Here is a 12,580-nt window from a genome sequence, read left to right as displayed (position 1 = left end):
AGTGTTTACCTGGAACCAGAGCGCCTGACATATTGGCAAATTTAAAAGTGCTGGCTAATGCTAAACGTAAATTCAGTAAGATTGTTAATTCACGTCGGCGCTAATGATGTTCGACTTCACAAGATCACTCTAGAAATATGGCACATAGTCTTAGAGTTCATACTTGACTAACTGGGGCCCAGGTCAGGAAGCAGACAGACTGGCTAAACCGACCGTCTGCTAGCCGCCTCATGACACAGAAGTCAGTTAATTCTCAGCACATAGAGACTCTTTCACCTAGATATCACACTATAGAGATTGTGTCTGTTCCCTGAACTAGAAAATACAGAAAACATCCAAACCAAAGTAAGAGTAACAATTTAATTGACGTTCAACATATAAAAAACAGATGTAATACAGACAAACAAATGATAAAGCTTGGCTTATTGAATATTAGATCCCTTTCTACAAAAGCACTTTTTGTAAATGATATGTTCACTGACCATAAACTAGATGTGCTTTGTTTGACAGAAACCTGGCTAAAACCAGATGATTACATTACTTTAAACTTACTACTACACCCCAAGATTACAGTAAAGGGGGAGGTGTTGCCACAATTTATAGCAATATTTTCAGTATTTCTCAGAGGTCGGGTTTCAAGTATAATTCGTTCGAAGTAATGGTGCTTCATATAACGTTATCCAAAGAAACAAGTGTTAATGATAAATCCCCTGCGATGTTTGTACTGGCTACTGTATACAGGCCACCAGGGCACCATACAGACTTTATTAAAGAATTTGCTGATTTTCTATCTGAGGTAGTGCTGGCTGCAGATAAAGTCCTAATTGCTGGTGATTTAAATATCCATGTTGATAATGAAAGAGATTCATTGGGATCAGCATTTATAGATATTCTAAACTCCATTGGTGTTAAACAACACGTTTCAGGACCTACTCATTGCTGAAATCATACTCTAGATTTAATACTGTCATATGGAATTGATGTCAGTGGCGTTGAAATATTGCAGCAGAGCAATGATATCTCAGATCATTATCTAGTTTCGTGTATATTCCATATAGCTAAAGCTGTAAAGCCAACTCCTTGTTACAATTATGGTAGAACCATCACTTCTACTACAAAAGTCTACTTTATAAATAATCTTCCTGACTTATCTCAATTCCTCAGCATATCCAATAGCTCAGAACAACTTGATGATGTAACAGAAACTATTGACTCTGACTTTTTTAGCACTTTAGATACCGGTTGCTCCTTCACGCTTAAGGAAGATTAAGGAAAAGTGTCCAACACCGTGGTATAACGAGCACACTCAGGCCCTAAAGAGAGCAGCCCAGAAAATGGAGTGCAGCTGGAGAAAAATAAAATTAGAGGTATTTCGTATTGCTTGGCAGGAAAGTACCCTATCCTACAGAAAAGCATTAAAAACTGCTAGATCGGCTTACTTTACATCTCTTTTAGAAGAAAACAAACACAACCCCAAGTATTTACTTAATACAGTGGCTAAATTAACAAAAAATATAACATCAGCAGGTGCAGACATTACCCAGCAGCACAGTAGTATTGACTTTATGAACTACTTTACTTCCAAGATCGAAACAATTAGAGATAAAATTGTAACCATGCAGCTGTCAGCCACAGTATCACATCAGTTAGGAACCTAGGCGTACTTTTTGATAGATGATACGTACTTTTTGATACAATCTTTCCTTCGAAAAACATGTTTCTAGCATTTGTTAAACTGAATTTTTCCATCTTAAAAATATATCTAAATTACTACCTATGCTCTCAATGTCAAATGCAGAAACATTAATTCATGCATTCATGACCTCGAGGCTAGATTATTGTAATGCTTTATTGGGTGGTTGCTCTGCATGTTTAATAAATAAAATCCAGCTGGTTCAAAATGCAGCAGCTAGAGTTCTTACTAGAACCAGGATGTATGACCACATTAGCCCGGTTCTGTCAACACTGCACTGGCTCCCTATTACACATCGAATACATTTTAAGATCTTGCTAATTACCTATAAGGCCCTGAATGGTTTGGCACCTCAGTATTTGAGTGAGCTCTTATCGCGTTATAGTCCTTCATGTCCGCTGCGATCTCAAAACTCTGGCCATTTGATAATACCTAGAATATCAAAATCAACTGCAGGCAGGAGATCGTTTTCCTATTTAGCGCCCAAACTCTAGAACAATCTACCTAACACTGTTCGGGAAGCAGACACACTCTGTCAGTTTAAATCTAGATTAAAGACCCATCTCTTTAACCTGGCTAACACATAACACACTATCGCATTTCTATAATTCAAATCCGTTAAAGGATTGTTAGGCTGCATTAATTAGGTCAACCGGAACCGGGAACACTTCCCAAAACACCTGATGTACTTGTTACATCGTTAGAAGAATGGCATCTACGCTAATATTAGTCTGTTTCTTTCTTATTCCGAGGTCACCGTAGCCACCCAGATCTAGATTGTATCCAGATCAGACGGTGGATCAGCACCTAAAGATGACCTATACAGCCAGGACACCTAGATGAGCCCCAGAGACTGATCCCCAGTGAAGACCCTGTCTCCAAGACGGCCATCGGGACAAGACCACAGGAACCAGATGAGTCCTTTGCACAATCTGATTCTGCTTTAGCCTAGATTTAAACTGCTATTAAACTAAGTCATTACAAATCACTCATATGTTGTTTGGTGTCTTTGAAGAAAAGAAAGAAAGAAAAAAAAAGACTTGGCTCAGAGATATGAGACCCTGGAATTAATTACTAATTAAAACTATTTATTACATCACATTTAAACATTTGTATTCATATTTGTAGGCTATACATTTCCACTCCCCACCTCAAAACAGATTATTATGGAGCAGACTGTTCTGTCTAAATCTGTAAGTTTCCTAGCTATTGAATATATTTCCTCACAAGCTGTGATGAGATTTGTTACTTAGGAGTAAAATGCAACGGTAAAATGTTCATTTGTCATCAGCAGCTTTCATTGAGCACAATATATGGAGTTCACAGCCATTTTAATTTCCATCTGGCACATCCTCAGCTTCTGCGCTTCTTTGGTATCAGAGGTGGAGGGGTGTGATGTGGCAAAGAATCTGCCACTTTATCAGGCTGTGGGAGATGGAAAAAAAAATATTTAAATGTATTGTAGGCCTATCAGTAATGTTTAGGATGTAGGCCCATTTACATCTTGTAAACTGTGGTGAACACTGAAGTTATTTGTTTTGCTATAATGATCAATAGCTAAAATGCAACGACTGAAGTCTTGCCTGTTGTAACTGGAAGATCCAGCTTTGATAGTCCTCAGGGTAAGTACAGGAGACAAGCAGAGGCTCCATCAGTTCACCTGGAAAACACATCACTTTATATCAGCATGAAGATTACAACCAGTGAAGTGGGCTGGTATGCACTTCTATATATTTTAGCCTTTAGAGTACCTGCACTTTTTTGTGCGTACTGGCACTTCTGACATTTTGCCGGTACTCAGAGTAAAATCGTCAGGGTCTGGGTGATTAGGCTATATGATCCCATATATGATTAGAAATGATATAGAAACTATGTAAATCACACTACCCAGGCGGGATCACCTCTCATCTCGACCAATCACGTGAATGAACGCAAGCAGAGTCGGTCTACTTCATTGTGTGGTGCGCGAGAGCATGTCAGGGGAGGCCCGCGGAGTAGCAGAATAATAATTAATTATTTATTACTAATTTGAATCCGTACTTTATAACGAAAATCACATCTTAAAATGAAAAGAAGCAGGCTTTAGCAATCACATCATTTTAAACCGTAAACTCCTGGAAAGTCCAAGGATTCAGTGAACGAATTCAAACAGTAAGCTCAAAACAGCGCTAATGCAGAGAAAACACGGCCGATTTCATCAGCGTTTACGGAGAGAATAGTGACTTACGTCCAGATGGCAGTAGAATTATTATTTTCAGCGTGTATTTGGCTTAAAAGCAAGAGTGTTTTATAATGAACGCTGATTATGCGGTGGTCAGAGATTTAGCGATTCTGAATGGATCCGTATATTAAAGGCAGGCGATTTAGTGGTCTTCTGCATCTCCCTGTGGTCATGTTTGGTATTGCAGCTTGACTTGTGCTAATTTGTATTGAAAACTTTTATTAAATTATTGATTGATTGATTGTGGCACTATACATACATTGTGAATTATTAAAAAGTATAAAAGTATAGGGGTCAGGTGAGCACCGGAACTTTTAAAAAAAACTTTTTTCCACTTCAAGCACTGATTACAGCAGTTTAGAAAACACACTTGACGTTGAAGTTGGTATGCGGCTTGGAATCTATCAGAAAGGTGCTCAGAAGCTATGAAGCGACATGAATCATATCCCATAATTTTAATTAAAAAATTCCTTTAAAGGTAATTTACTAGATATTTATATAACTTGGTGCCATTTCAAATGAATTGCCTCTTTAAAAGTTTCAACAAAATTCAAGTGAACACTGAGAATCCAGTCTGAGAGTATTTATCATCACATGGCTATATTCTGGAGCTGAGTCACAAGCTTCTGTATGACTACCACAGATCACTTGATTTCTGACTCTTATCTCAAAACATGAAATGTATCTAACTTTGACTTTCTTGGGGTATACAAAAGATCAATATATCATAAATATAGTATATCCTAAATTACCTCCAGCAAACTAATGAGATAAACTGCACAACTAATGAGTAACCCCAATAGTCTGGCATTACGCAATAGTTATTTCTTAGGTTCTCATGACAATTCATAGTGAAATGACTGATATGGCAGATAAACAAAGCACAGATATGTGCTTAAAGAAAGTAGAGCCCATTACCACATCCTCCACTGAGGTGCAGCGTTTGATGTAAAAACGTTACCACAAAGTGACAATATATAGCTAAATATTCAGGCCAAAACAGGACAGAATATTTTTCTGTCCCCCTACGAAGGTCTGTGGTTAGAATTACTGGCTCCATATAACTTCATTTGATTTTATACATATTAATTTATATACAAATTACAGATTATGTCCAAGTGTTCCCTTGTGAAAAAGAAGTATACTTTTAAAAAGTGTTTATTATGCAATAATACAGAAATGATATACTAATTTGCAAAGTTCAAACTGCATAACATTTTTAGTCAATTGCAGTTATCTGAACTTAAGAGTGTTTTTTGGTGTTGAAACAATTTTCACTCAGAATTTGCTAGTAAATTTCACAAACAGTTACACAGAATAAGCAAGTAACACATTGAATTAAACTTTACATTTTTAAGTAGAATAACTGAAATAGCAATGTCTTGCAAAACTTACTTGAATAATCTTTGCTTTGCACCTTTGAAAAATCATATTTCACAGTATACATCTTTATTTCATAATTACTTGTCTTTGAAATACAGTATGGTTAAAGTGTACTGACAAATTTGTAAACTAAAATATATTGTAATTTTATTTCTGTCTAAATATATTTATTTCATGCTGTAATGATTTAATATTAACTTTAAATGTAATATCAAACAACACACAACATTTAAAATAAAAATAAAATACTTTACATGTGCTTTAGTATATAAGTCAACAACAAATTTCTATACATTTACATTTAGTCATTACATTTGAGGACAATAGAAGCAATCAAAACCAACAAAAGAGCAATAACATGCAAGTTCTATGACAAGAGTCGGTTAGCCTAAAGCAGTACACGTAGCAAGGTTGTTTTTTTAAAGAATACAAGTAGATAGAATAGAAAAGAAAAGCTAGCAGTTAGAGAATAAATATGCAATTGATAGAGGGACAAGAGTGTGTGTGTTTTTTTAAATAAAAATAAGACAGATAGATAAAACAGAATTAGATTAGAGAGTGCTAGAGATAGAGGGTCAAATAAAGATGGAAGAGATGTGTCTTTAAAGCTCAACAAGATTAAAACTTAATGATTTAAAATATGCTTTAATGTTAAACGTTTAATTTGACATTATTTCAAAGTGCACTTTGTGTTTTACAGAATTGGATTATCTGCAAGTAGATTTTAAAAATAGATTTTTAAAGTGATGATCTCTGCCCTAAACACACTCATGTCTGCTGGCCTGGAGAGGTCCATGCTCCTGTCTGAAGTGCACATAGGCTATCTGTAGCACATATGGGTTCAGACAGCAAGCCTCAAAGCCTGGGTGCAGACTCAGACACTGCACATCTAATGTGGGGAACACATTCTCCACTAAGACCCAGTATGCATCCAACTCCCTGCAGCACTGACTTTCCTCAGCTGTGACCATTGTCTCGCATTTACCACACAAACACTTAATGAAACAAAAATGTGTATATCTCTCTCTCTCCTGCGGTGATGAGAAACCGCTATATCACGTAACGTTAGTGTCGGATATTAACGAGTGTGCCACGCCTGATCAACGCTTATTAGTTTCTGTTACTGGTAAGTAGATGACCAATACTAGCTTTGCTATTGCCTGATTAAATATCGTTAGCTAACGTGTGTATATCTGTAAGGTGACACTGGTCTCTCACCAAGACACCTGCCTGTTCTCCTCACACATCAACTCAATTGGTCTCCTCTGACCGTTGTTCTGTCTAATCCTGGCCTGCCCCTGCTCTCTTGGTTGCATAACAGGATCATAATTGTATCTGTGGTCTGTCATACGAGTGTAAATAAACATTTAAAGTTTCCTCAGCATCCGAACTGTCATTGTGATCCATTGTAACCATCCTATGGTTAAAATGGACCGCTCTCCCTCTCGTTACGTCACTTCCAGTTTTGGCGGTTTTCAGATGCGGAAGTAAAATTCTCTCACAAAAACGACTCCAGAAGCCTTAATAGCATATTTTCAAGTATATTTGAAAGAAAATCTAGTTCCTACATAATTTTTCTATAAATTGACTCACTGGAGTCTCTAACCTGGAATATGCCCTTTAAGTACACTGCAAGTGCACATTAAATACAATTAAGCACACTTCTTTTAACAAGGGTAATTTTGCAATAATAAAGCTGTTAAAAAACATACATACCTGTGAGTTCAAACTCCAATCTGCCAGGTAATGCAGATCTTTCCATGGCTTTAATGCTCTTTAGTGGCAGACGGCCCTTCAGTATAAAACAATACAACTCAGTAAGTGCTTTGATGTTGCACAAACATTGTTTATTGTCACTTAAATTAAGGTCAAATGATAATGATTCTGGCCAGAAGGTCTTTCATGAAGATGCATTTGATAAAGGAACGTTACCCACTCTCTTCTTAAAGGAACAGTATGTTTAAACCCCACTGTCAGCACTTTGTGACATTAACTAAGTTTATTTTTCAAATCAAATAGGGTTCACCAATTGAGGTTGGAAAATACATTATAATGGCTGACAGTAGCACACATACTACTGATAATGCAGTGTTCTGTAGAGCTCATTGTTTAGTCAGCAAAATCAGCTTACTTCATATTTCACACGTACACCATGACAGTCGAGAGACAGAATGAGGAGGTCACATGGGAAGAGCACAAGCAAACGCTCCTGAGGTCCCAGGAAACGCCGGTCCTGTTATTTGAGAAAGGTCAGTTTAGTACCATCCTGAATTACATGGACAACACACTCTATTTATAGATCTATTTTGAAGGAGTGGATCGCAGATCTACAATGGCTTTCATAATAATATTAATTATAATATTTCTTGAATAATTATTAATCAAAGTTACATTTATGCACGTTAGAGAATAAGTTGATTATGACTTTAGTCTGCCTTTCTACTCTCTAAGAAGCTGCTCTCATTGTGTGTGTAACCATGCCCGATAAGGTTTAGGACTGAGGCAACCTTGAAGTAAGATAAGTGTTTCTCTGTGTATGTGTGTTAGTATCTGTCTGTACAGGGAGAAGCTCAGACAGTCCAGGACAAACGTTCCGCTGCCCAGCGTGTCAGATATACGTCTCTGGAGAGACGTATTGCGTGGGACCTGATCACTTGTCACTACAATAGTCTTCAGAAGATATGCATCAAGCTTGCGTCCATATGTGGAAATTGTCTAAGTTTATCTAGGTTTTAGAACCAATCAGAATTTTGATGACTTATGCATTGACGCAATTAGCAACATCTGTTAGGGTATAATTGCTGGTGTTTTTGAATTGTAAAGCAGGTCGGCCTACGAACTCCATCGCGAGTGTTAAAGCTGCCTTCTGCGGATGAAACTGCAAACTATTTCTTCAGTAAATTTCTTTAATCGCAATCTGACTCCTGGTTTTGTTCATCATACCTGGTCCATGGGTTTTAACTGTTATTCCCCAAGAATTTATAATCTTACCTGTGTGTATACGTTGCTGATGCGCACCAGTGAAAGGTATCTGGGATAGCCCATGTGCTGAATGGGCGTCCCCTCCCATTGCAAGATGGGAGACCGCAGTAAGTACCTTTTAAGTTCCTCCCTCTTCCAGTTTTCATTACAAGGCACCTGTAACAGTGAAAATAAAATATGGGAGCAACTTTATTTTAAAATTGCCAATGTTTTTGTGAGTTCTATATAGGATATATATTTCAGTACAAGACTGAATAAGATCTACCAGGTATGAGAGAGCACTATGGGAGGGGCTCAGCTGTTGCCTTAGGGATTTGTATCTCCTGTCCTCGATGTTCTCCATCCAGGCTTTTGTTTCAGCAGCAGTAGCACAAACGAAGATCTTTGAGTCCACCATAGGCCCTAGAGTATATCATAAATATAAGTGTATTATAATCAAAACATTTTGTGACCTCCAAATTTTCATATTCAGGTTTAATTAAGTGATTTCTTTTGCTCTTACCGCTAATCTCAAACATATGTGGAGAACTGGGGTCCTGCTGTGAGATCAGACGCACATCAATGGCTGAGAGAGGAAGAATGCCCTGCAACGAAACACAGATATCAGTTTAGAGTGAAGCTCATGCTATTAAATATTTGATAATACTTATAAGAGTCTTACCTCATAAATAAAATCATTATTAGAGCTGTCCAAAGCGAGGATTAACAGATGGAAGGAAAATAAAACCAGGTATTTTTCACTCATAGCCTGCAAACAGAAACCATAAATTGGAAATACGCATTAAAAGTATTAATTTGGCTCCAAACATTGAGTAAAATCAAAGGACATCTTTTTCAGTCAGTGGCAGATTGGCACATGAACGGTATAGTATAAAACAATTTAGTTGAATTGTTACCTTTGTGAATCCACTGTGTAAATACATTGAAGATGAGTGGATAATGTCTCCATAGGTGTGTGGTGCCTGTCCTTCCCATTCTCTGATAGGTTGAGTGTATAGCCGATGATGGAGCTCCTTTTTTGTCAAGCCCCAAATCACCAGCTGACAAACATGAATAATATCACTCTACTTTATGTAATACGAAGAGCATGTAATGTTGATAAATGCATAGATCATCATATTTATTATTATTTTTATTTTTTTTAAGCTGATAAAGACATACTTGTGAATTGCTGTGTTTTGTTGTGTCCTTCACAGCCACAGAGTCAGGATCTGGGTGCTTACGCAAGACACAGATGTAGAAATGCAGATAAAGCTGGTCAAAGCATCACTGCAGACATTGTATTAATCTAGAAGTATATTAACACAGTGGCCCCATTACTTTTTTGATACTTTAATGCACTTAAGCTAAACACCCCAGAATGTTACTTCATTATACAAGATATAAAACCAAGTGGCATCTGTATACCGATGATGCTATTTTCTTTCAAATAAATGCCAGACGGTTTGATATTTTGATTTTCAGGTGTCAAAACCTGAATGTTTTTTTTTCTTTTGTGGCCACTGTGCACTGTGGCCATTGTTTTGTTTTCTATTTGTCTTTGTTAATGTCTTTTGGGGAAACATAGCTACGCCCTTTGCCACTTCCTGTTTACTGACTTACCTCCTGCTTCAGGTGCCTCACAGAGGGACAGCGATGAGGACCTTCATTTGTGCCATTCCTTGTGGAAATTTGGAGCCTGCTTTCAGCAAGACTCCAGATTCTGAAACAACAGATGGCTAAACACTGTCAAATCACTTTATCTTGCAGCATAGCAGATGAGGATTTAAGAAATGGAATGCAAATCGTTGTGCTCTGCACTTTGTGATAGATTTAGCGGGACAGAATTTTGGTCATGGCTGTTCTATACAAGAATCATACTTTGCATGTGAAGGTTAATGCACTTTAAGGTTAAGCATGCTAGAAAAAAAAAAGAAAAAAGTTTTGGTTTGTAAAAAAAAAAAAAAAGTAATATGGAAGTAACATGGAACAATGATTTATCATTGTTGTTATTTAATTATTAATTTATCTGATTAAAAAGTATTAATTATTTGTATATATTTGTTTTGCGGTAAAATTTAAAAAGATTAGTTGGTATTACTAATATCAAGAAATATTGGGTTATACCAATAAAAGTAATTTTAAGGTTCAGATCAGGTGGAATCTCCTTCATGTGACAGCTATTATCTATATTTTAGCATGTGTATATAGTGTTCCATTAGTAAAAATGACCATGAAGATCATCAGTCTATTACATCCATTTAGATACCACAAATAACAAATAATCACCCTATAGTCAGCCTGAAGCCATTGCTTTTATTACAAAATGATTTATCAGTGCACTTTAACAAATACTTTTTATGTGGCTTGTTCCTTTTGTTGCTTATTTCATCCCCAGACCCTCTGTTCCCGCTGCTTTTACCCATGCTGCTTGCTGGGGAAGTGCCCAGACATAAGCAGCTTACTGTGGGTGGTGAATGACAAGCAGACACCCGCCATCTGACCCTTAATGTGCTTGACTCTTTAAAATACACCCACAAAACACTTCAACAGGTATATTGCAAGAGCGCTGCCCACTTAAATGAGTAATTTAACTTTATTATTACCCTAAACAGACAATGTTTTCACCTCTGATGCATATTAACAACCTGTGTGTATTTCCACAGATTGGCCGTTGTCTGATCCCCGTTTTTCTGCTAGTTTGGCCACATAAAGCTTATGAGCTCTGATTAACTCCCACTCTAATCCCTACAGTCACCTAATGAGAGGATTGAGGCTTCCAGCTTGGAGTAAGACACCAGACTGCTCAAACACACTTGGCTCCTTTAATTAGCTATACTAGTTGCATTAGTACTGCCTTATTTGGTGTATGAGAGGCTCTAATGAGATCTGTAGCTGCAAGTCTGCTGCCCATCCACGGTAAACAGCACCATTGAGGGGTGTAAAACAACACAGACTTACACAAGAAGCTCAATATGTTTCACACAATTGAAGCAGAACAGTTTGATGCTTGAAAAAGGTGTCCTTTTCTAGAAATAACTTGGCTGAAACTTAAACTGTCACATGTTTTCTTACTACAAAGACCATTAGTCTTAAAATATATACACTAAGAAACAAACCCAACAAACATTGACAATGCTAGTGGACAGCCACTTCTGTTTTAACATACAAATGATTATGAACAACTATCCTACTTACTTCTTTCAAAACCTCTTGCGGTTTTTGAAATGTTATCAAACATTACCTAACACTCTGAAAGAAGGAAGTTTTGCTACTAAGTAAATTCTGACCGCCAAAGAGCCTGGTTCCTACTAAACTGCATTTGCAAAGAAGCTCTTACCCTGCATTGTTGATTTCCAGGAGTTCAAGCTCATCTGGGCCCACTTCATCAGTCCCTGTATGCCTCTGGGTCACACTGCAGCATCCCATAGCTTGTCTACACCTTACCTCTCCTTTCCACAAAAACGTATCCAATGGCTTCTCCTCTAAACTACACACTGAGGGCCATCTGGTCACCCCCACACGCCGACAGACTATAAGCAGGGTTCAAGAATGAGTTACACAGAAGCCAGACATTGGAAAAGACATTGGACAGAAGCCGACAAAGTCAAGCGAATGAAGAGGAGCAAGAGAGGTGTATGAAACTTTCAAGCACAGCAGTTACACACAAATACTGAACTATTTCTTCCTGTTGCTATCAGTGGTGACGCAGCAGCGGCCAACACAACTTCCTCACTTCACTCAGTTTCATCTGCGAGTGAGCTTGAAAGTACTGAAGGGTTTGTTTTCGACTTTGATTTTACACAAGGGGGACGCTAGTAGCATCAATAAAGCAAAACCCACTTAAGATGATTACACCTCATGAAGTCAACACACAAAAGTAGGCAAAAAGTAGTCACAACAAAAAAGCCACAGGTGAGTGGGAGACGTGTGTTTACTGGTAGTGAGGAGCATGTTAGTGTGTAAAGAGGTCTAATCTGGTGTTTGTTTTGTCGCATGTGCCACAGATGGAGGAAGAAGGAGGGTCCTGTGGTTGCAACACAACACACAAAAACCCGGGTGATTGTCTGAACTCAAAGAGAACATTCAAAATTTACTTCATTGAAGAAGTTATGGTAATTTGGTTAAAACACAGCTGATGGTGATAAGCAGAAGCATCATATTTTATTGAGTTGTGAGATAAAACATAACCTCACACCCTTCCCCTACCACCCAAAATATACTTTTTTAAATTTTATTTTTATAAAGCAAGGACACATTAAACTGACCAAAAATGACAATGTTACAAAAAATATATTTCAAATAAATGTTGTTGTGCCATG

At 37.4% G+C, this 12,580-nt stretch overlaps 1 protein-coding gene across 1 annotated transcript; it reads right to left on the bottom strand.

Moving 5' to 3' along the window:
• Positions 1-347: 347 nt before the first annotated feature.
• On the bottom strand, positions 348-11,963 carry LOC306860161 (putative pleckstrin homology domain-containing family N member 1). Its single transcript, XM_079401717.1, has 12 exons — positions 11,599-11,963; positions 9,882-9,981; positions 9,441-9,497; positions 9,176-9,319; positions 8,941-9,027; positions 8,782-8,863; positions 8,545-8,681; positions 8,289-8,435; positions 7,429-7,530; positions 7,014-7,089; positions 3,277-3,353; positions 348-3,118 (listed from the first exon to the last, which is right to left on the bottom strand). The coding sequence occupies exons 1-12, from the start codon at positions 11,685-11,687 to the stop codon at positions 3,047-3,049; spliced, it is 1,170 nt and encodes a 389-aa protein (XP_079257843.1). The 5' UTR covers positions 11,688-11,963; the 3' UTR covers positions 348-3,046.
• Between the last annotated feature and the right edge of the window lie 617 nt (positions 11,964-12,580).

The sequence above is a fragment of the Barbus barbus genome, assembly GCF_936440315.1.
Source record: "Barbus barbus genome assembly, chromosome: 41".
Classification (NCBI taxonomy): domain Eukaryota; kingdom Metazoa; phylum Chordata; class Actinopteri; order Cypriniformes; family Cyprinidae; genus Barbus; species Barbus barbus.
The sequence above is the reverse complement of the archived record's forward strand: the minus strand, read 5'-3'. Positions and strand labels throughout refer to the sequence as shown.